The sequence below is a fragment of the Equus caballus genome, chromosome 7, assembly GCF_041296265.1.
Source record: "Equus caballus isolate H_3958 breed thoroughbred chromosome 7, TB-T2T, whole genome shotgun sequence".
NCBI classification, from domain to species: domain Eukaryota; kingdom Metazoa; phylum Chordata; class Mammalia; order Perissodactyla; family Equidae; genus Equus; species Equus caballus.
In genome coordinates, this window is record NC_091690.1 from 74,343,847 (window position 1) to 74,368,530 (window position 24,684).

A 24,684-nucleotide genomic window follows, 5' to 3' on the forward strand; every position below is an offset into this window, starting at 1 on the left:
CTGAAGATATTTCCAAGGGCAAACTGAAATCCCTACAAAGGCTAAGCCCCATCTGAGGCCTACTGTAATATAAAGCTAGCAGGGTTGGGGAGGCTGAGGGGTTTATTCTGCAGTTTCCTTCCCTGAGTCTTGTGAAGAGCCACTATCATTATTTAGAGTGGACCCCAGTCTGCAATCTGTGGTCTGAAACACACCCCAGTCCTAAATTGTCTGTCTTGGGCCATAGGTTACCAAGTTTACAGACAACAATCCTGTGTTTCTATAGACACGTGATCAGGCTATTAATAGAGCTGAAGTTCTGGGAGAGCCTCAGCTCTTGCCCCACCTCCCCACTCCCTGCAGCCTGCCTACTGGTAATTTCCTCAGTCCTCAGACAGATAGACAGAGAATGGAAACAGGGCAATCTGCCCATTCCCTTTTAGAAGGCAATGCAGGCCCAAGTCTATATGAGTAGTCTGTAGCCTCATGGGTCTCTGTGCTGAATCAGGTCAGGCGAAAGTGCTTAGCATTTAGGAGGAAATAATACCCCTGTGCCCCGGGTGTGATTTTCTTTTTTAAATAAAGCTGTGTTGGACCCTCACTATCTGAAAGGCACTGTCTGAGGCCCTTTGCATGTGTTATCTCAGTCTTTCCTACAACATTGTGAGATAAGTAGTCTTTTTACTTCATGGAGGAGATGACTAAAACTCAGAAAGATTGACTAAGTAACCTACCATCACACAGTTAACAAGACTTGAATCCAGGCCTTCTGATCTTGTTATTCTCAAATGACAGGTTTCGTGTTTGCAATTTCCTTTCATAAAATTGGGCTAGGATAATTTGGACAGACTGTCCTTGGGGGCACATGCGTTATTAAGTGATCCCATGTAGCTCAGAGAAATGGGGGTGAACCTGAAGGGAGAGGAGGAAGGCCTGTCAGTCTGTGGGCAAAAAAAGAACTCAGTGGATGGCTATAGCAGGATGGTACCTACCATAGGCTCATGTGACCTTAGTGACCCCAGGTCAGACACTGGCTGCTCTGTAGGCTGATAAACCATATTCCTTAGCATGGCATTCAAGGCACTCAGAGGTGGGGTAGAGGCTTCACAATCCCTACTTTATGTCTCCTTACTTCCTATCATACAAACTGTTCTTTTTTTTTTTTTTTTTGAGGAAGATTAGCCCTGAGGTAACTACTGCCAGTCCTCCTCTTTTTTTGCTGAGGAAGCCTGGCCCTGAGCTAACATCTGTGCCCATCTTCCTCTACTTTCTATGTGGGATGCCTACCACAGCATGGCTTGCCAAGCGGTACCATGTCCGCACCCGGGATTCGAACTGGCGAACCCCGGGCCGCTGAGAAGGGGAACGTGCGAACTTAACCACTGCGCCACCAGGCCAGCCCCTGTTCTTTGTTCTATTGCTCATCAAATCTGCTGTCATCTTCCATGCATGGGCATTTGTAGGCTCTATTATGATTTTAGTCAAAAAGTAACTATTGACAGCTTAAAGCTGAGCAGACAGTTTTGAATTCCCAGTTACCCCAGTCTTTTTGGACTGGAGCTGCCTCATTCATTCATTTCTTCATTCCTGTATTCAATTATTCTAACATATTGGGCATTCTCTCTGTTCCAAGTACTGTACTAAGCCCCAGGAATTAGTATAATAAACAAGATAGCTTGGTTCCTGCTCTCCTGGAGCTCACATTGTAGCAGGGAAGGCAAAAATGAAACAGATAATCACAATGATGTCTGATAAATGCCATGAAGTGGAAATAAGGGGTGTGACCAGAGGGTACATGTTGCAGGGGAGCCTAATATTGTTTAGGGTGTCAGGGAAGATACATTACCTGAGGAGATGACATTTAAGTTGAGACCTGAGAATTGAGAAAAATTAGCTAAGTAAATGGGCTTAAGAAAGGTAATTTTAGAGGGCTGGCCTGGTGGCGTAGTGGTTAAGTTCATGTGCTCTGCTTCCGTGGCCTGGGATTCACAGGTTTGGATCCTGGGCGCGGGCCTAGACATCGCTCATTAAGCCATGCTGTGGCAGCATCCCACATACAAATAGAGGAAGATTGGCACAGATGTTAGCTCAGGGACAATCTTCCTCCACCCCCCCCCCCCCCCCAAAAAAAACCGAGAGAGAGAGGTAATTTTAGGTAGCAGGTAGATTATATTGAAAGACCTAGAGGCCAGGTAATAGGGATAAAGCCATGTCCATGTTGGCTCATTTATTAAACAACTATTTCAGCTGGTAGATTATATTATGCACTGTGCTAGGGTCTGGGGACATAAAAAACAATCAGACATGGTCCCTACCTGTCCCAGAGAAACTCAGTCAGGTTACCCTTGGTAACCAGGGTGCTAAGGTCACCCTGGATCTTGGACTCAGTCTCCTGGGTCCCATGTGACAGTACTTAACACGTTTAGAGAAACTGCCTGCCCTTGAGTGTTTGGCCCACCTGTCAAGCAGAGAGGACATGGACATCAGCTGGAAACCTGCAGCGTTTACTCTCATCCCTGGTTTCACACTCTCCAGATCCTTGGTTAATGGGGCTCATTTACAGACTTGAGGTTGATGGAGGTCCAGAAATTGGCTTTTACCCTAGTGGGAACATAGAACAGACTTTCTGGCTGGGATGAAGTTGCCTTGGTTTTCAGAGCTCTGTGTCCCTGGTGTCTTGTATTTGTTATTGGATTGGTTGTGTGGTCTCAGACTCATGCATGGTCTTGAATACACCTACATTGATATTTTAGCTCTGTTTTGCTGAGTTCTGGCACTGCTTATAGACAGAAGTCTTAGTGGCTGACTGGCCTGGACTGTGTACTGCATAACTCCAGAGTGCTTTGTTTACATAGACTGTGTTGTGAATGGGGCCATCCCTCCCTAATTGTGCAACAGTACATCATTGTGGCTCTGGTTAAAGGGAAGGGAAGTTATTTAAACACTGACTGTGTGCCTCAGGCTAGGTGGTTTATATTCTTTACTTCATTTCATAATCCCAATAATGCTCTGAGGTAAATACTATTATTGTTCTCATTCACAGATGAGAAGACTGGAAGGTTCAGTGAAGCTAGTAAGTGAGGTCTTGGAGTTAGAGCTCAGGTCTAACTGCAGTCCATGCTTCTCTTCCACCCCATGTGTGTCATCTTGTTTCCTTGGCTTCCTTGGCCTTGTCTACCTTGATTTATCTGCCTGGCCTCCCTGTGTCGGTAACCTAAGGATTCTCAGCATGGCTGAGTCTCAGGAATGTCTCCTGCTTAGGAGATACTCTAGAGTTATTTTTTTTTTTTTCTATCTAAAATTTATTTTTGTCTTTAGCATGAGGCAGCAATATAACTGTAGCTAAAGTAATTTTTAAAGGGTAAGTCAGCTCTGAATTTGTTGGACTGCCTTTCTTCAGCTCCTACAGCATTCTCAGTAGGATAGAAGCTGGGGATGGCTCACTAGAAATGAGTTTCAGTTAAAAAGGCATTGGATCTGGGCTTGGGCGATGGGATGAGATTCCTTCAGCTTTTCTAAGTTGCATGGCTGCCAGGGTTGGTTGGATCTTTATAAATTAGTACTTAATGCCCCTTTTCCAGGGACCTGTGATTCTCATTTCTCTCTTTTAGTAGAGGACCTGCCTCTGGGATTCTGGAGCTACTTGCTTTAGAGTGGGGAGAGGTTTTTCTTCCCAGAGTTTCCAGGAGTGTTTGTGGTGTGGCAGAGGGATGTGTGTAAGGTAGAGTCTGGGGAAAGGTGAGAGGAAGTGGGATGTATACTGGCTGCCTCACTTGCTTTTCAGCACTCTCTTCTCTTGGAGGCTTTGCAGTCCCATTTGAGAAGTAGGGTCCAAAACAACACAAGGCTGCTGTACTCACCTATCTTGTGTTCCAGCTCCACCAGACTACTTGTAGTTCCTGAAGCATGACAGGCTCTTTCATGTCGCCAGTCTTTGTACCTTCTGTTCCCTCTGTCAGGAATGCCCTTCCCATCTTCTCTACCCGATGTGTACCTGCTCATCCTTCAAGACCTGGTTTAGATGTCACCTGGTCAGCCACACTGCCTTTGGTCTCTTCTCTCGTGGACGCAGGCACACCCACTTTTGTTCCTTCACAGCACTTTGTACAGGGGTCTGTTGTACCATGATTATTCACTTAACTGTCTGCCTTCTTCTCCACATCTTGAGCCTCTTAAGAGCAAGACACTGAGTCAGTTTCATCTCTCTTTTTAGGCACAGGGTCTGAGGGACACTAGAGCATCAATAATTGTTGAATTGAACTACACTAATGTGTGAACTAGAAGTAGATAGTTGTGTACAACTATCTTGTGTACCTCTATAAACTAAAACAGGATTTTAACTCCATAAGTCACTGTGTCTGTGTCTTCTAGGCCCCATAGCCCTTCAACCATGCACTGCAGTAGCTGACTTCCGGAGAGAACAGTGTCGTACTCCACAGATGTTATCTTTGCCTGCCTTACCTTACCTTGCCCTTCACCTCACAGTGCTCTTGTCAGTCCCGTAGCCTGACCCAGGAAGGAAATGCCAGAATGAACCATTCTTGGCATCCTGAATCCTTGATTCTCTGGTTTGACCCTGTGGGGCTGTGCAAGGTGAGAAAATGGAAATGAACCGGTTCCCTGTAATAGCAGCTGAATGGGATCTCCTCCAGATTAAGACTGCTAGCACTGTTGCTGCAGCAGTGTAGCAATGAGGCACTTCCCTTATTGCATTTGTATCTAAGACAATCAATTCTTCTTTTAAATTAGCTCCCGTAGCTCACCCTGAGGTTTCTCACAGCACTGAGAGCCTGAAACAAGTCCTATTACACCTGTTTTTCTACCATTGTCAGGCCACAGACTATGAGATTGTTTATTCTTATCCTTTCATTTTATAGAGGAGGAAACTGAGGTCCACAGTGGGCATGGGACTAGCTCAAGGTCATGTGACTAGTGTCAGCTGAGGCTAGACACTGATCTTCCAACTCCCTGCAGAGTGCTCTCTTCACTATATCTTGCTGCCTCTGATATCAGTTTCCTCTTTCTATTTGTAATTCCTGTAGATTGTGAACTTGGTGAGGGTGGGGCAGCCAGGAAACTTATCTTTTCCGCTGTTACTGCCTAGCTCCTGCACAGGCTGGGCACAGGAGACATTCAGGGAAGACTTGGTGAAGGACTGAATAGAAACCTAAGAGGGCCCAGGAGGACCTCATGGTCTCAGCCAGAAGATGACTAAAGCAAGCAGATCCCTCCCAGTTTCACTGGAATATCTTTGGTTTTGATGATGATTCCTGTGGTTTGGCTTTCCCAGTGTTAAACACAACTGTGGCTGGAGCATGGAAGAGATGTGGTTTGTAACAGTGGTCTTTTCTCTGGTGAAAGCCAGGACCCTAATGAAGCTTCTGGGCTAGCTGAGGACCCCTTTGGATCTTCAGACTCTTCCCCTGCTACCCAGCAGCAATCACAGGACACAGAGATTGCATGTAGCATTGCAAACTCCAGTATAGACAGATAACATACAGATAGATAACATTTGTTGAGTGCTTATTATGATTTCTCGAACTATTTTAGGTATCTTATAACTCTTTTAATCCTCACAATCCTCCATGAGTGGTTATAATAATTTTTTTTTTTTTTTACTTTTTAAATTGACTTTGTTGAAATATAATTTACGTATAGTAGAATGCACTCATTTTAAGTTTTCAGTTTCAGGTTTGACAAATATATGCACCTGTGTATCCTCTCCCCTGCAGTCAAGGTATAGAACATTTCTATCAATAGGTACTGTTATTATCCTCATTCTACAGAGGGGAAAACTGAGGTACAGAGGAGTTAAGTGATTTGTCCAAGGTCTCATGGCTAGTAAGTGATAGAACCAGGATTTGAACTCAGGCTATCTGACTCCAGAGCCCATATTCTTAACTACTGTGCTATGTTGCCTTCCATCTCTTCATTTGTGGTCCAACCATTGCCCCTTTTGCCCTAGTGGACAAGTGCATTAAGAGTAGGATTAGGAGTAGGATGACATAGACTTAAAGTCTAAGCACTAAAGGCATCTTGGAGAGCAAGAGACCCAGAAGCAGGCAGTGTGGAGGGATGAAACAGGCATCTCAGTACCCATAGAATCCCAGGATCAAAGCAGGCAGAGTTACTTGCTTTTTGCCCAGCCTTTGCCTCTCCAGGCCTGCGAAGAATAGAGTGGATAGGGAGCCTCCTAAGAAGGTATAATTTAGTGTCTGAAAAAGAGACTGGCTTCTAGGCTCACATAACTGAGGTATAGAAATATAGAAGATGAGAAGACACAATAGTCTCGTATTCTCAGAGACTATCTGTGGTAGGCTGCAGCTGGTCTGGGCTAGGCACTATAAGGGCAGCAGGGACAGGCCAGAGCACACGTAAAGGAGGCAAGATGGAGAGGGGTCTTGAGATCTAGACATTGGAGAGGGACCTTGAGATCTAGTCATTGAAGAGGGGTTGAGGAGCCAGGTTTGGAAGCCCTGAAGAGAAAATGTAATCATTGTCTTCATGTCTTTGAAAGGCTGTTCTTTAGAAGAGAAAATCAACTTGTTTTTCTGTGTGGCTTCAGAAGGCATAATTAGAGCTCTAAGGGTGGGACAGTGCAGCGTATTTTGAAAAAATTAAAGTATAATGGTTATGACATACTCCATCAGTTTTTCATCAGTTTGGAGTACAAATAAGGTCAGATCTCTTTTCAATATTAAAATTAATTTCATTGAATAAGTACGAAATTATCTGAAAATTTAGTATGTCTCTCTTGGTGCCTTTCCTCTTCCCTCTTTCTCTTTCTGAAGTATTCAAGAACTCTAAGGGCTTATTTAGTCCAAAGGGGTCAGGCTTAGTGCCAAATAGAGAACTAGAAAATCTTATTGGTCTGTTAGCGGGCCCCATTTTTTAGCTTCTGTTAATGATACACAGTGAGGCTTTTAAAAATGGGTCCCTCACATTATGCTGTTTCCTTATTTATTGCAGCCATGAGGCCATGGTTTTGCGTAAGTTACAGAGGTTCTTTGAGGGAGGATGATAGCGCTGCTTCCATGTCACACTTGGCCTAGGCTCCACTATGCTTGAGCTCTCAAAGTGAATGCTCTTAAGCTCATATATATATAAGCTCATCCATTGGAAATGGAAACCCCTACAATCTCCAATTGGCTGGGTCTAGAAGTGTTTCTAGATTTAGCCACCTTCTAGTTCCAGAACCATCCTTCTTCCATGATCATTTTGATTTTAGTATTGAGTTTGGAATATCCATTTAGACTTTCTTTTTCCTCAGTGTGAGCGTTTGCTGTAGGCTCTTAGTGTCCCTTCCTACCTTTAACTTGACTTAGGATCTCAGTCTATCAGGTAAATTCTTTTTTTTTTTCTGTTTTTTCTCCCCAAATCCCTCCAGTACCTAGTTGTATATTTTTTTCAGTTGTGGGTCCTTCTAGTTGTGGCATGTGGGATGTCGCCTCAGCATGGCTTGACAAGTGGTGCCATGCCTGCGCCTAGGATCCGGACCGGTGAAACCCTGGGCTGCCGCAGTGGAGTGTGTGAACTTAACCACTCGGCCACTGGCCAGCCCCATATCAGATAAATTCTAATAGCAGTGAACCTCAAGAGAAAGGGGGTCAAGGTTTCAGTCTCTGATCCTGGAAGGGCTTTGGACCCTGTGCACTTTGTATTCATTTTCCCCGGCTTTGCATACCAAGGGACATTGGGAACAGTCTCTGCCAACTCATAAAAGATCAAGTTGTATCCTCTTTCTCAAGGGTAATGTGTGCCTGCTTTATATTTATATTGTTAAAAGGGGGCCCCTCAAAAACAAGGGTCTTTCCCAAGATTACTTGATGTTTCTAAGACAGAGAGGGACTGACAACTTTAAAATTGCAGTTTCTCCAACTAAAGTAGCTTGAATTGTTGTTTAATCTAGTCCCCTGATAAACAAGGAAGATTTTTCGAACTACTAGAACTCCCTGTCATTGCAGTGGGCCACCCAGAGATATGAGTGCTTTGACATTACAACTGTTAAACAGAGATTAGCTGCTTGGGCCACTGTGAGGAAATGCTGAATTTCTTAATCAGACCACCATCTAGCATGAGTAAGGTTACCATTAGGAGATGTGAGAAGGGACAACTGGACTATGTAGTCTGTACCTAGATCTTGAAACTCTTTCCTCCATGGAGGGACTCTTACTGAATATCTGTACTACCACCATACTAGCTTCAGCAGGATTCTGCTCTCCTTTTATATTTGGGTCCAAGTTGGGCACAGGAACTTTTCTGTATGGCCGTATAACTGAGCCCTACATAGAATGTATAGATGAGAATTTTCTAAAGACTAAGGGAAAACAAAAGGAAAATAAAGTTATTGAAAGTAGATAATCTGGCTTATAAAATATTGCTTGATCTCTGGAGCTCTCAGAGGATATACACATAGGCAGTGCCATCATGATTATCTGGTGGTGGACTGGAAGAAGGATGAGAGATGGGTGCAGGTGAAGATTAGTTGGCCCCTTAAAGCCCCTCCAACTCTCAGAGTTTATGAATCTTCTAGGCCTTTCCAATCTGAAAATTCTAGAACTGGCTTTGTGTTGTGATTCCTAGAAATCTTACAGGCCCAACACAGAGTCAGGAAAACAGGTGCCTATGACTCAGTTGAGCTTACCAGTGATCTCATTTCCACATTTCTCCCAACCACTGCTCTCCCCTTAGGCCAGAGAAATACAGGTATAAGATACAGCCTCTTATATTATATATGCTTTACCACAATTTAAAAAATACAGCCTTATACTTTGCCCATGATGCTGATCTGTCTTTTTCTCATTTACCCTCTCAACACCTTGTGATATGGACAAGAAATTGCTTATTAAGCTCTTTTTAGAGGTGAAGAAATTGAGGTCCAGAGAAGTTAAGTAATTTACCTGTCTGGATTACGCACTAGATTGACTGGTATCCTTAGTACTCTCAATAAATATTTGTTGAATAAATCAATGAGCCAGAACTGGAGCCCAGATTCTCTGTTTCCTTGGCCAGTGTTTTGCTACCATATTCTTCTGAGCCCTCTGGGGGCTTTCTGTGAGCAACTTTAGGATTGGCTGGTTTTTGCTGACCTTCCCTTTGGGATTCCCTCATTCTTCAGCTAAAGCTGTGTGCACTTTTTGGAGGGCATTATCCCAATTGTGTTCCCTACAGAGTGGGAAGGAAAAAAACACTCCACCCACTGTAATTCTTTTTTGGTTACTTGTTTTCTGGGATTTTCATATCATTGCTGACAAGAGTGACTCATAGACTTCACTATGTGATTTTCTTTGTTAAGAGAACTTTTTTCTTTAGCTCTAGAAGAAATTAATTAATAGTTATGTATGGTTAGGGCACAGGTGTTTAGCAGCTTTACCCATAACACAACAGTTGTCTCTTGTAGCTGAGCCAGACCTATTACTTTGGTTTGGTAAAACTCTGCAGCCGCTGTGTGCCTAACTATGTGTTAGGTGCTGTAGGGGTAGCCCTTAGGGTAAGAGGCTCCAAGTCCAGTTGGAGAGATAAGGCACATACATAAACAGGAAAATAGTTTGAGACAGTTTTTAATAAAATGCAAAATCAAATAGTATACGTGTAGGTATTTAAATGTGGAGAATAGGTCATAAGGAGCTTAGAAGGTTGTAGTGGAAAGAGTGTGTGCTTTGGGCAATGTCTGTGGGCTGCTGGCAAGTTAACTCTCTAAACTACTTTTTCCTTACCTGTAAAATGGGCATAGTAATAGCAGCTTCACATGGTTGTGAGGATTAAATGAGGTAACATGTCTACTGCACCAGCATAGTGACTAACGCATGGTAGGCATTAAACCAGTGGTAATTCCCTCCCTCTCCTTTTCCAGGAGCCTTCCTGGAGGAGCTAAGCCTGAAAGGTTGATTAGGATTTGGGAGAGGGTAAGCAGGGAAGGAGGTTGATGGGAAGAGGGGGGATGGGAAGGGGCAGGTTGCATGACTTTGTCAGTCTCATGGGATTGGAGGGTACATGGAAGAAGCAGTGAGAAGTAAAGCTAAAGAGACAGAAGTTTGGAATTTATTTTGAAAAGATGTTATTATGGGAAGCATTTTTAAGCCCTGTATATAGGTGTGCATGTATGTATATAAAAGCCCTTCTTGTACTCTGCAGCGTAGTGCAGTGCTAAGGGCTTGGACTCTAGAGCCAGACTGCCTGTCTCTAAATGCCATCACTTAGTTTACTTCTCTGTGCCCTAGTTTCTTGATATGAAAAATGGAAATGATAATAATGATACCTTGTAGGGTTGTCGTGATGATGAATAGGATAACAAGTAGAAAGTGCTTAGTGCTGGATACATAGTGCTACATAAATGTTAGCTGCTATTATTATTATTATTATTTTAATGAAACAAAACTTTTATAAAACAGTGTATGCCCTTACCGAACTCTGACAATTAAAAAAAAAAGTTGATCTATTAACTGAGGGATTGACATCTGCACTTTGAAGACCTTTGCTATAGGTAATGAAGAGTCATGAAGGTGATGAGCAAGATGAGGCCTGCATAGAGTAGTGGTAAACATGATCTGGTCAAGAGGTCCAGAATGAATTAGAGTGGAGAAATGGCAGTGGGCTCTTGAGATAGGTGTGTCCATGTTAAATCATCTAGTATAATACATTTGTTGCATTTAGAGGTAATTCCTGGTAGGCTTAGGCAGTAAAAGTGTAGGTCTTGCGCAGGCTTGTCAAAGAACTTGAGTTCCAGTTAGGGAAATTCAGCAATACCACAGCAAACAGCGCTGGCATAGAAAAAGCATTGCTATATATTTTTTGAATGGATAAATGTTGTTCATATAAAATAGGGTTGTCACTGAGGACTGTAGGAGGTTGGAAGCTCCCCTCAAAGGAGGCAATATGTGGATTGGGCTTGATGGTAGGATAGGATATGATCACTGAGGGGACTGCGTGGAGGCAAGAACGGGTATATTGTATGATCAAGTTAGTAGCCAAGCTTCAACCCAGTCTCTCTATTCTAGTGAGTTCTGCAGAGTAACGCTCCTTTAAATGGCCGTATAATATCTAGACTACATAAGTAGTCCCCATTTCCTGGGAAGAGTGATCTGTGGTGCTCGGGTGGCACATTGCTGGCTTCTTGGCAGATTTCCAAGTATCACAAGGACCAGGGTGAGCTGGCATTTTGTGGGGTAGGGGTGGGGAATGGGAAGGGTGCCATAGGCAGCTTCTCTCTTCCATTTGGGTAGTGCTCCAGGGAAGGGCCCAAGGACCTGCTTCCCTACCCTTCTTTCTGGTTGCTGCTGTGCTGTGTGCCTAGTCTGGGCCTAGCTGGAACTGGGTTTGGTGATGGGTGAGTAGGGTGGCAGGGACTACTGGATTTTGGGATTCCACTGAATGGACTGTAGTTTGTTTTGAGCTGTTTGCTTTGCTTTGTTTGTGCAGCCTTGAAGTACTTTTGTCTTCATCTTTGGCCAGCTCCGGGTTAAACCACTAAAGGCTGCGTTTGAACTGGACCATTTCTCATTTTGGTTGGCTTTAAGTTTTAAGTCATAAGACTGTTAATGGTGGTATCCACTAGCAGGCTCTTTGTGAGATAAGGTGGCTCTTGCTGCTGTGGGAGCCAGTTTGCAAGGCAGGAAGCAGAAGTGTGTGAGAGGAAGATAGAGAAGTCTCTTGTAGAGTCTCCAGCTTATGCTCAGAGCTTTGAGTGCAGGGTAGAGCTGGGTTCATTGCAGAGTATGATGGACTTTACCTGGTGCAGACACCCGAGAGGAATAATATCATTTTTGAAGCAACCAGGGCTGTAGCGTGTTTCTTTTATCTCAAGGCAACTCTTCTGCTAGGAACCCAGGACTCTTTAGTCTGCCCTTAGGGAGCTCTCCAGCGCTGTCTATGCAGGCTTAGCATTCTAGCATCCAGATGTTCCATATTCCCTCAGGCGAAGCCAATGGCATCTTCTCTGGGAAGCTTTTTCCTGACCCTTAAGGGGCAATTAGTCATTTTGCTTCCACAGAACTTGGTATATCCCTTGATTGTATCTCTTTCCTTGTATCCTGATCACCTGTTTTCTCCAGTAGAAAGTAAGGGTTTTTTCTCCCTGGTAAAACTCTTGTGCTTTGATAAAAAAGAGATTGTTTACTGCTAAACATAGCTTTTTCCAAAAGAGCCACAGGCCAATTCAGGATTCTAAAAAAAAAAGAGAAAATCTTCTGGAATAGATGGAAAAATATACCAAAGAAGATATACCCCTTTCCTTTCATTCCTCCTTTCCATGTATCTCCCACAGTCATGTTACTAAGACTTGAAGAAAACAAATTATCGCTTATATATATAAGGTTCACATAAGTGATAGAAGCAAATAGATTATCAAAAAATAGCTTCACCTATAACAATGAAGTGCAAGCTAAAAGGTAAGCTTTTTGGAAGCAGAGGTGTTTTTTTTTTCAAATTGTGTGGCAGTAGCACCTAACGTAAGTTGTGTACAGAATAAACATCAGTAATGAAGAATGAGTGAACAAATGAATAAATGAATGAGTTAATGGTGGATCTTCAGTACTTTTCCTTCTTATTAGGACCTCAAGGCCCCCAGCTGACTTGATTTGGTGGGTGGATCTTAGGCTGGGGCCAAATTCCATGTCTTCCGTGCAGACTTAAGAGCATATGAGATGTTTTCCCCTCCTAGGGTTCCCCCGCCCCCTGCCTTTCCATTTTAAGCATTCCTCCCTATTCTTTAATTGCCATTTGAAGATCTGTGTGTGGAGGATGAGCTGGTAGAGGGGAATGTTTCACTGAGGACATGATGTCTAATGGCAGCCAAGGCTTTGTGGTTGATTGAATCACTGACTTTGAGGCACCAACGGATGGAGCATGGGTATATGTCAGCAGAGTTTGAGAACTCTGTGTGTGTAGGGTGATGGAATAGAGGGGGGAGTGGGGATGGGAGTGGTCGTAAGATGAAAAAAGAATAGTTAGAGAAATCTAGAGTTTTTAACTCTTTCTTAATACTACATTTTGGATTTTCCTTTTTGTGATCTAGAGTTAGAGTGATCTAGTAGAAAGAGCAGAAGTCAAGAGACTTGACGTTCTTCTGCTGTCGACTCACTGGGCCACCTCGGACAAACCTCTGCTGCTCTATTGGTCTTGTTTTCCTCACTTGTCAAGTGGGATCACGAATTTCTACCTTGCTTGACTGCCTTGACGGTAGTAAGGATTGGTGAGATGTCAGATGAGAAAGCTATGCAAAACAGAGGTGATGATGCCTTGATCAGAGTAGGAGAAGAGTGTAGTGACTCTGGTCACCATCCCATCTTTTCTCACCAGGGTCTTCCTGTCTCTGGAGGAATCAACTATTGTAGCCCAGTTCTTGATACTCAGGTTCCTCTGACCTTTCTGTTCTTTCCAGCCTCTAGATAGTCATTCTTGATTATATAATGTAGGTGACCCTGTAAGGCCAGCAAGGCCCTCCATTGCCTCTGACTTTCCTCCATCAGAACACTCACCAGGCTGTCTTGCCATTGTCTGTTTGGAGGTTGCCAATAAGAGACTAGACTCCAGAGTCAAACTGTCTGGGTTTGAATCCTTACTTTTACAACTTACTGACTGTGTGCTCTTGAAGAAGTTACTTAATCTCTCTGTGCCTAGTTTCCTATTCGTAAAATGAGGAGAATAATAGTAAGTGCCTCACTGAGTTACTGTGAGAATTAAATGAGGCAGTATATGTGCAGAGGTTAGAACAGTGCCTGGCATATAGTAAGCATTCAATGTTATGTATTATTATAATATTATTATTACTTCACTCTCTCTTCCCTGATTGGAACTCCTCTAGGCCAGGGACCATGTCTGTTTCCTCATTGTATCCCTAGCCCGTAGCACAGGGTTTGAACAGCAGGCATTTGCTAGGAATTTCTTGAATGAGACTTTAAGTTTGAATACTGGATCTGCCATATACAGTACTAATTTTGTGACTGTGACCGAGAGACTTGTCTTCTCTAAGCCCTAGTTCCATATCTGCTAATTGGGAATCATAATCCTTGTCTTGAAGGGCTGATGTGAGAATTGAATATATGTGAAATGCCAGGCATTGTGTAAATGTAGTTCTGTTCCATACCGGGCAGCTGTGTAGCAGGTGGGGCCCAGTAATCTGCTAATCACTATAGTACCCCCATAGTGGCCTGCTGAGCCCAGAGTTGCTTCTGACGTGATGCTGTCTGGATATTTGGGCCTAGAACAGAAGCAGCTGTACCTTGGGATTTCCCTTAGCATTTCTGACCTTTTCTAGCTGTCTTTCCTGCTTGTTCTTCCTTGGATTATAAGTTCCTAGAATAGACAGAATATTTTTGTGCCTCTTAGTTTTCCAAAGTGTCTTAAGCAGCCAGGGCACTTTGGTTTTGGCTCCTTAAGCTTGCTCTGTTTGGTCCTTGTCATTCTTTGTTAACTCTTAGTATATCCTGCTTATTTTTGGTTTCCTGACCTGTTGTACTTTTTCCAAGGCCAAAAAAGCACCCACATCATCTGAGGTAAATCACTTTGTCTGGTTCAGTCTAACCAGTGGCCTGTGAGGTAGAAGACCTGAGTTCCAGTGCTGCCTCTGCTGTGTGACCTTGGGCAAGGCTCTTTCCCTCTCTAGGTCTCAGTCTTCTCATCATTAAAATGAAGGATTTGGAACAAGTAAGTGGTTTCTAAGGGTCCTTAAATTCTTAGCATGAGTTTGGACAAGTCATTTTTCTTTTTTGGGGGGAGGGGTCTTAGCTTCCTCATTTGTAAAACTAGGTAGATTGGCCTGAATGATTTATAAAGTCATTTCTAGGCCTGAATATTTTCTTCTTTTTTTTTTTTTCTGCCTCGTATTGCTGTCTGGAGCAATGCGGTGACAGTTAACAGCTGTGGACAGGAAACCCTTGAACACTTCTAACTTGGCAAAGGTTGCTGCTCCCTCTGAGCCTCATCCCAGCCCATTTCCTGTGTTTACAGCATTTGGGTTTTTCACTTAGTGACAGGCCTGACAGGTTGTACTTCAGTTTTCTCTCCATGGCCTGGTGCAGGGTAGACCAAAAATTTGGGAGTTGGGAGACAGAGTTTCAGTCTCGATGCAGTTATATGATTGTAGGCAAGTGACCTCCTCTCTCAGGGGTCAATGTCCTCATCTGTAAAACCAGAGAGTTTAACTAGTGAGTCTTTCTGGCTCTGATATTATGAGATATGAATATTTGCCTCCTTTTATTCTCCCTGAAGGGACCTCTGTTTAGCATATTTCTTCCACATACTCCACCCTGGAAGGGACCAGGGGAGCTCCCTTTGCATTTCCTATATGGGACAAAATAAAAGGAAGAGAAACAGCTATCTCAGGCCCAGATTGGCAGCAGAGAGGAGTTGAGGTGGGGAGCTGGGGTGACCAAATTGCCCAACAGATCAGCTGTATAGTTGGTTAACCAGGTGGACACCAGTGTGCATTTGTTCTTATCAAGACTCTGGAGACAGACGGTATTCCAGTTCCAGCCCTGCTTTCACAGTTTGTGTGACTTGAACAAGTCATTTAGTGATTTAGTTTCCTCATCTTATATTGGGGGTAATAAAAGTACCAACTTCATGAAGCTGTAAAAGAGAGGACATATGTAGAAGTGCCAACATAGTTGTTGACATGTTCCTTCTCCCTTTCTCCCTTAGACAGTTACAGCGTTCTTAATTCCGTTCTCGTGGAGATAGCAGGAGCGTGCACGAGTCCCACTGCAGAGGAGCAAACAGGCCCCCTGGGGATGAAATTAAATTATGGTGAGAAGAAACCTTATGAGGTAGTGCCTGGACCAGACTGGGCTCAGTGCTCTGACCTCAGAGGGGAGACTCATACGGCCTGGAGTCTTAAAGAAGCTTTCCTGGTGGAAATAGGGCTCTCCCTGGGCCTTGAAGGGCCAGCAAGTCTTAAATATGAGGAGCTGGAGGGAGAGTAATTCTAGGTGCCCTTCTACCCTTCATCAAGCTTTGGTGCTTTGTATAGGTCAGTTTCACATACATCTCCTTCCTGTCTCTTCATCTAGGCAGTTATTATCCAAGGGATTCATCCTTTTTCTTTTTAAATTTTTAAGAGAAAAAAAATTTTGAGGCAAGAGGGAAATATAACATTTATTCACAACAAACTAGTTTTACTTCAATCACTGGGCTAGGTAGTTTGCTTGCGTAATCTTTAATACTTAGAAAATTTACTATCATTCTGCATTTTACAGATGAAGGAACAGTGCCTCCAAATGGTTAAGCAACTTTTTCAGCTCAATATTAACAAGTTATAATGACAAACCAAAGGAGGCCCACATAGTAATTGAGTATGGCCTAAGTCAGTTTAGAAGACAGGTCTAATTTAGCAGTTCCCAGTTGTGTTTATTCACCCAAATTCTCAGTAATCTGTAATAGAATCTTTTTGTGCTTATCTCCCAGAGATGGCTTATTCCTGGCTTTTACCTGTACTTACCTCTTGCTTTTAGCAGTAATACTCAATTCTCTAGATCCCCAGTTCAGCCTTTGATTTAGATTCTGCCTGCCTACCACAACCTTAGATTCCTTAACTTTTCCCAAATATTTACCAAGTGCCTACGATATGCCAGACCAGGGATGGATGCAAATAGCAATTCCTGCTTGGACCTTTCAGTGCAGTGATTAGACAATTACAACAAAAACAACTTGGTAGTAACTGAACACTTACTATGTGCCTTGCTCTATTTGAAGTACTTTATGTGTACTAACTCATTTCATTCTCACAACTTGATGAGGTAGGTACTGTTTTCTCCTTATTTTATGGATAAACAGAGCTGAAGAGAGTTTAAGTAATTGCTCTGAGTTGTGATAGAGAGAATCACAGGCACTGTGAGAGCACAGAAGAGGGCCTCCTAAGACTTTCTAGAGGAATTAGAAAAAGCCTGAGTAGAATCTTGAAACTTGAGAGGAATTAGTCAGGTGTAGAATGGGGCAAGGATGTTGCAGGCAGAGGGAACATGGTGTACAAAGCCACAAAGTGAGTCTTGCATATTTATGAAACTGAAAGTAGTTTAGTGTGGTAGCAGTGTCAGGTGTATGTGGGGGAGTGGTGTGAGATAAGGCTAGAGAACTTGGTAGGGGCCACCTCTTGAAAAGCCTTGTATGCTTTGCTACATTGTATTCGTTATACAAACCAATGGTTCCCAATCTTTTGAGGATTTGAAGCCCTGAAAGGGATCCTTGAGGGGTATCTCATGAATCCATATTATTTCCTCAATCATTTTTCAATTGGTGAATACTAAAAGTACAACTATTATCATGTGGCGCTTTTTTGAATTCCTCATTGAAAAATGTTAGGAATTACTGTTGTAGGAGTTTGGGAGCCCTGCAAAGAATTTTTTTCAAATTAAAATTTTTATTGAGATAATTGTAGTTTTTTTTTTTTTTTGAGGAAAATGAGCCCTGAGCTAATGTCTGCTGCCAATCCTCCTCTTTTTGCTGAGGAAGACTGGCCCTGAGCTAACATCTGTGCCCATCTTCCTCTACTTTATATGTGGGACGCCTGCCACAGCATGGCTTGCCAAGCAGTGCGTAGGTCCGCACCCAGGATCCAAACCGGCGAACCCCAGGCTGCTGAAGTGGAATATGTGAACTTAACCACTGTGCTACCGGGTCAGGCCCGAGATAATTGTAGTTTTACATGCAGTTTTAAGAACTAATATAGAGAGATCACTGGGAAACTTTGCAGTTTCCCCCACAGTAACATTTTGAAAAGCTGTAGTATAATATTAAAACCAGGGTATTGACATTGACACAATCTGCCTGTCTTGTTCAGATTTCTCCACTTTTACTTGTACTCGTGTGCGTGTGTGTGCAAGTTCTGTTCCAGCACCATAAGTATCCTTCATGTTGTCCTTTTATAACCACACCCTTCCTTCCTGCCCCCTTCCCTGTTCCTAATCCCTCTGTCTTCCATTTCTAAAATTTTTTCCTTTCAAAAATGTTATACAAATGGAGTCATAGAGTTTGTAACTTTTTGGAAGTGGCTTTTTTTGCTCAGCATAATTCCCTGGAAATTCATCCAAGTAGTTGTGAGTATAATTACTTCGTTACTTTTTATTGCTGAGTAGTATTCCATTGTATGTAAGTACCAGAGTTTAACCATTCACCTGTTGAAGGACACAGATGTCCTTCAACATGGCCTGATTCCATGCTTTTGGTTATTATGCATAAAGCTTCTATGAACCTTTGTGTACAGGTTTTTTTGTGAATCTGTGAAGGATTTTATTCAGGAGAGTGGTCTAGTCAGATGTGAATTTCAGGAAAATTATACTGACTGTTTTGGTAGAGGATAAGTTTGAGAGAAACTAGAGCAAAGACTGGGAGATCAGTGAGGAAACTGTTGTAGTAACCCAGGCGAGATATATTGAGACCTGAACTAAGTTCTCTGTGAACTGGAATATGCTTTGCCATAGAGCGTTCCTCAGAAAGCACATCAGGCTTGTGTGGATGAGGGAGCAGGGTTGGGGAACATGGGCAGTTAGGAGGCTCAGGCACACTTCCTTCTGAATAGTCAGTCCCCATTCAAGGGAGATGCTCTGCTACCATAGCTGAGAACTACATTGAGTGAGGAAGGGCTGCTAACCTACGTCCTAGAATGATCATCCTGACTACAAGGTTTTTCAGTGGATGTTCTTGGTTATCTTCCCTCCAGAAAAGAGGAGGGACCAGTTGTCTTCCTTGTATTGTTTGAGTGGAGGCTTACGTGGGGCAGAAAGATGGTGAGAAGCTCTCTCCTAGTTCGGATCTCTTTTGGAGCCCAGGAATTTATTCTCTGGTAAACCAGCCAACAATGGGCCTGGGAGGCTTGAGGATGACCTCTTGTTGCTATGGAAGCTGGAATCCACATTGTTTTTACCCCATGCAGTGGTGTGCCTGGCTCCTCAGTGTTTATGTGTTCAAGGCATTTATCACTGTGCTCTTGGGGCTGTTGTGATCAGGACTAATTGTTGGGGGCCAGCCCTACTTCTGAACCCGTAATCCTAGAGGGTCCACTAGTGGGTTGGACACCTCCTCTGGGCACTGTGCAAAGTTCCTATCTGGGCAAGTCCTTGGGTGCTCACCCCAACACTTGTAGAAAACTTTTCCTGCAGAAAGCTGTTCTGAGTTGTTTGTCATTATTTTTTTGGCCATCTTAGACCCTGACAAGTGCTGGCCAGGACACAGGAATGTTTGGGTCAGGCACCAGGTCAGAGAATTTGGGGTAGCTTTTGAACAAGTATGTGTTGATTTAATTTCCCTAGGGCTGTCGCACTTTTTGGCACAGACGCCTTTAAAATGTAAAGAACTGTGGTGTGTGGGACTCCAAAGCTGAGAAAGCAAATCTTTAAAATCTATTAGCAGCTTTCACTTGTCCTTAGAGCAGATATTGTGTTGCCCAGCACTGGGCCAGACACAGGGAACCGGAAAAATCAGACTCTTCTGCTGTCGTTGGGAAGATGAGACTCACAGGTAAAGCGAAGAATAGAGAATTGATGAGTGACTACCATTTTTAATAAGGCTTTACTGTTTTCAAAGGACTTTACTGAGTTTTCAGATAAAAAAATTAATCCTTGGGAGCAGCCAGGGTTTGGGAAAGTTGGAATTTAAAGACCCACATCTACCACTTCTCCAATTCAGTATATGTTTTAATAATTGGAGGGTAGAGGTGGAGGAGACACTGGAGGCCAGAGAAGTGTGTCTTACTTCTCTGCATTCTCAGTGACTTTGGCTATTTCAACTAGTTGGTTCAGTGTTTAGCAAATAGCTGTTTGAAAGTCATAAATGAGTGTTGAAATGACAGCATGTGAACACTGAACTAGGGGTCAGACACTTTTAATTCAGTCAGAAAGGTTGTAGAAATAAAAGGGCAGGCAAAGAGGCTGTTAAGCACATAGACAAGAGTCCAAAGCCCTGCAGGAGACCCCGGAGCGGGCCCAGGGAGTCAGAACAGCTAGAAGTTCCCTGCACCAGAAGACTGAGTCACTGAGGTCATGGCCCGCTGGGTGGGGACTAACTTTAGGGATTAGCCGTCTTCTGGAAGGAGGCTCCTTATGAGATCAAAGTTTGAAGAAAAGAATACTGAGAGGAGGAAGAAGTAGAAATGGGACATAAGAGGGGTGGCTGAGTGCCCCTCTGAGGAGAGAGGGCTGAAGATTTCTTCAGTTCTTCTAGCAGATGTTTAGGTTTCATATGCTTAACAGAAGCATATTCCTTTGCTCTTTTCTCTCCTCCCATCGGGGACTCAGTATTTCTTCTCTACTATCTTTTTAACTTTGTTTCTAAGTCCTAATGAGGAAGGGGACTTTGGCTAGTGCTGGACACTGAAGAAGACAAAACCAGGAAGTTCTGTTTTACCCTGTTCGGAGACTAGCATAAGCTTAGTTAGGACTTCTGTGTTTGCCCTTAATAACAGAAAGAACTTGATGGAAACTGCCCCCCACCACCGCCATCTGTTGGTCTTGGAGAGTAAGAGTTAGTAGTTCTAGGGAGCCACTCTTGGACAGGATCATCTGGATCTCCCAGCCATAGCCTTGCCACAGGACATGGCATAGGAAGTTAGCGAGGCTTTTATTCTGGTTCTGCCACCACTTTGCCCGCCGACATGGGGCAAAACAACCCCATTTTATGGCCTCAGTTTCCTTTTCCACATGTAAAGTGAGCAATGGCCCTTGATGTTCTCCAAATCCCCTCCAACTATGCCATTTAGAGTCTGAGTGCAGTGAGGGATCCCAACATTCAGTACCCCCATTCTATGCCAGGAGCTTTTGTAAGATTCGTAAAAAGAACCCTTTGACTTAGGGTCCTTCAATAAATCAAATTGTGTGAGATGCTGTGCTCCTTGCTCTTGGGCTTGCTTTTCTTGGGTTGCCTTGCCTTCTGCCCCAACTGTCTTCTACCTGTTGTTCAGACTGTGGTATCTCCTACAGCTCTGGTCTCTTGCCCCTGACCATATTTTACTTTGTGTCTTTGTAATTCATGTATTCTGCTCATTCTAGTACTTTTTGTGGGCGAGGACTGTATTGTTCATCTCTGTTTGAATTTGGGTCTTCATGAAACAAGTTCCTCTGGGCATTCCTTTGTTCATTCAGCAAATGTTTATTGAAGCCCAACATTGTGCCTAGGGACTTTGCTAGGTGCTAGGTGTTGGCTAGAAGCCAAGATTCAGCCAGAAAGAAGACACCCGTGGTTCCTGCCACTATGGAGCTTACAGTTTAGTGGAGAAGACAGACATTAAACAAATGATCACACAAATAATTACAATTGTGAAAAGTATTATAAATGAAAAATATAGGGTGCTTTGGAAAGTGTATAATGCAGGCCTAAACCAGTTTGGGAGGGAAGATGAGTCGAGGGAGATTCTTTGAAGAAGTATTTAAGCTGAGACCAGCAGCGTGAGTCAGAGTTTGCAGGTCAAGAAAGAATGAAGAGCCTTTCATATAAAAGGAATTCTAGGTGGTTCTCAACCCAGGCTGCACATTAACATCACCAAGTATAGGAGAGTATATGAGGCAACTGGACTGGTGCTTCATACTGGTACTTACTGGTGGGAGTATAAAGTGATACAACTATTTTGGTTTTTTTTTTTTTGGAGGAAGATTAGCCCTCAGCTAACTACTGCCAGTCCTCCTCTTTTTGCTGAGGAAGCCTGGCTCTGAGCTAACATCCGTGCCCATCTTCCTCTAGTTTGTACGTGGGACGCCTACCACAGCATGGCTGCCAAGCAGTGCCATGTCCGCACCCGGGATCCGAAACAGCGAACCCCGGGCCGCCGAGAAGCGGAACGTGCGACATGCGAACTTAACCGCTGCGCCACCGGGCTGGCCCCGTGATACAACTACTTTGGAAAACAGTTTGGCAGTTTTCCTGTTGTATAACTGAGCAGTTCTACTCCTAGTGGAACTCAAGGATAAAACACTCACTCAAGAAAAATGAAAGCATATGTCCGTGCAGAGACTTGTACACAAATGTTTGTAGCACTTTATTTGTAATAACTAAAAACTGGTGAATGGATAAACAAATTGTGGTATATCCATTCGGTAGAATAGTATTCAGTGATAAAATGGAGTAAACTACTGACTCATGTGACAATATGGTTGAATCTCAAATCATGCTGACCGAGAGAAGCCAGACACAAAAGAGTACTGATGATTACTTTTATTTGAAGTTCTAGAACAGGAAAAACTAATTTTTAATGATAGAAATCAGATCAGTGGTTGTGTGGGGAGGGTGATGAGGGTTGGCGCTGAAGGGCCAAATGGGAACATTTTGGAGTGATGGAAATGTTCCATATCTTGATTGGGGTGGTAGTTATATAAGTGCATATGTTTGTCAAAAACGTTGAACTGTACACTTAAAATGGGGGTATTTTATTGTGTGCAACTGTACCTTAAATATCCATGCTCCATTTTTTTCTTTTAAAGATTTTATTTTTTTCTTTTTCTCCCCAAAGCCCCCCGGTACATAGTTGTATATTCTTCGTTGTGGGTCCTTCTAGTTGTGGCATGTGGGACGCTGCCTCAGCGTGGTTTGATGAGCAGTGTCATGTCCGCGCCCAGGATTGGAACCAACGAAACACTGGGCCACCTGCAGTGGAGCGGGCGAACTTAACCACTCGGCCATGGGGCCAGCCCCCATGGCTCCATTTTTATAAATGTCAACAAAAGGCAAAACTTACCTCTGGTGATAAAAATCCGAGTAGTGGTTACCACTACGGGAGAGTGGGGACTGGTCACAGGAGTATTGATTGGAAAGGCGCAGGGGGGAGGGAGCCTTCCTGGAGTGTTGGGAATGTTCTATATCTTGATTTTGGTAGTAGTTACATGGATATATACATATGTAAAAGTTAATTGATCCATATGTTTACTTATGCATTTGTGTATGTTATATCTCAATTAAAGAAAAAAACAAAAAAACAAAACCCCCAAATATCAAACCCATATCTAGGTCTCACCTATAGAGATATGATTTAACTGGTCTCGGATGGGACCTGGGCTTCAGCAATTTAAGACCTCCCTAGGTGATTCCACTATGCAACCAGATCTGAGAACCACTGTGCTGTGTGGAAAGGAGAGAAGAAAGTTGGCACATCAAAAAAGGATCACATGAAGCAGAAGGGAGTTGCTGGACATGAGATCAGAAACATGGCAGATGGCAGATCATTCTGGACCTTGCAGGCCACATTAAGAAATTTGAACTTTATCCTAAGACTAATGAGAAGCTTTTGAAGGGTTTTAAGGAGGGAGATGCCTTGGACAGATATTCAGCTGGTAGGTACTGGCACTGCCCTTAGCTAGCATTCTTGCTGACTGGTCAGTAATATTTGGAATATCTCCCCTTAGAGTGACATACCGTGTGGAAAAGAAGATTTGGAATAGTTGAGGAGTCTTGAACTAGGGTTGGTAATTGATTAGATGTGAAGAGTGAGGGAGAGTGAAATGTCAAGGTTTCTGACATGAGCAACTGGAGAAGTAGGAGCAACTGGGGGAAAGATGATGAGTTTAGATTTAGACGTTATGAGTTGAGGTGCCTGTCAAACATCCATGTGGAGATGTTTAGTAGGTAGTTGGCTTCTGTGGGGTTTTGTAGGTCAGAAGTGAAACTTGAACCAGAAACATTATTTTGTTTTTTGGGATTTGGTAATAGCTAGTAATTTCTTTAAATGGTAATTGAAGCTATGAGGAGATGTAAAATCACCTTAGGAGAGAGTGTAGTATGAGAACAGAAAGAACCTAGGACTGAACTCAAATTCTTTAAAACCCAAAGTTTAAAAGTCAGGTCGAGAGGAGAAATCTGCTTTGCACATTAGGAAAGACAAAGATTTATTCATTCATTCAGCAAGTCTATATTGAATACCTACTATGTGCTAGGCACTGCATGAGTCCTGGGGGATACTGCAGTGAACAAAATGGTCCCTGCTTTTGTGAACCTTACTTGTTTTAGAGGGAAACAGACAATAAACACATCAATGAATAAATATATCATGTACGAGGTGGTAGTAAGTGCTATGAAAAAAGCAAAAAGACATGAGCTCTGCCCTCAGATATCCTTGAATAACCACAGTTGTGGGCTGACTGAGGGCGGGCCATAGAGGTACGAAGTCAGAAATGCTGTGGAACTCAGAGGTGTATCTCATTATGTTGATACTGGGGCTTTATATGTAGTTGATGCTTGGATTGTTTTTTCTTTTTCATTGAGAACTTTCTTTAATTGTATGTCATATAAATTAGAAAAATTGTTACTGGAGTATTCAGATCACAAGTTAGAGTGAGAATATAATTATCTCACGTTATAATCAACATAAATAGTACTTTTAAAAGCATGCTTATAAGAATTGAGAAAACCTCTAGTGACCATACACATATTATAGGCTATGATTTTTTTAAAGACTTTATTTAATTAATTTATTTATTTTGAGGAAGATTAGCACTGAGCTAACATCTGCCACCAATCCTCCTCTTTTTGCTGAGGAAGGCTGGGCCTGAGCTAACATCCATGTCCATCTTCCTCTACTTTATATGTGGGATGCCTGCCACAGCATGGCTGGACAAGAGTTGCATAGGTCTGCACCCTCAATCTGAACCGGTGAACCTCGGGCTGCCGAAGTGGAACGTGTAAACTTAATCGCTGCGCCACTGGGCCGGCCCCAAGACTTTATTTTTTTTACTGCAGTTTTAGGTTTACAACAAAACTGAGAGGGAGGTACAGAGATTCCCATACATCCTCTGC

General features: G+C 43.1%; 1 protein-coding gene across 17 annotated transcripts in view; it reads left to right on the plus strand.

The window, feature by feature from the left end:
- STIM1 (stromal interaction molecule 1) overlaps window positions 1–24,684 on the plus strand; it is a 172,989-nt gene that overhangs the window by 57,417 nt on the left and 90,888 nt on the right. The window contains exons 1-2 of one of the 17 annotated variants that reach the window (XM_070274565.1): window positions 14,445–14,622; window positions 15,619–15,723. The exons of the other annotated variants lie outside the window; for them this stretch is intronic. Coding sequence (XP_070130666.1) covers window positions 15,708–15,723 — 16 coding nt within the window. The 5' untranslated portion in view covers window positions 14,445–14,622; window positions 15,619–15,707. Of the gene's footprint in view, window positions 1–14,444; window positions 14,623–15,618; window positions 15,724–24,684 lie in introns of those variants that run through there. 17 annotated transcript variants of the gene reach the window in all.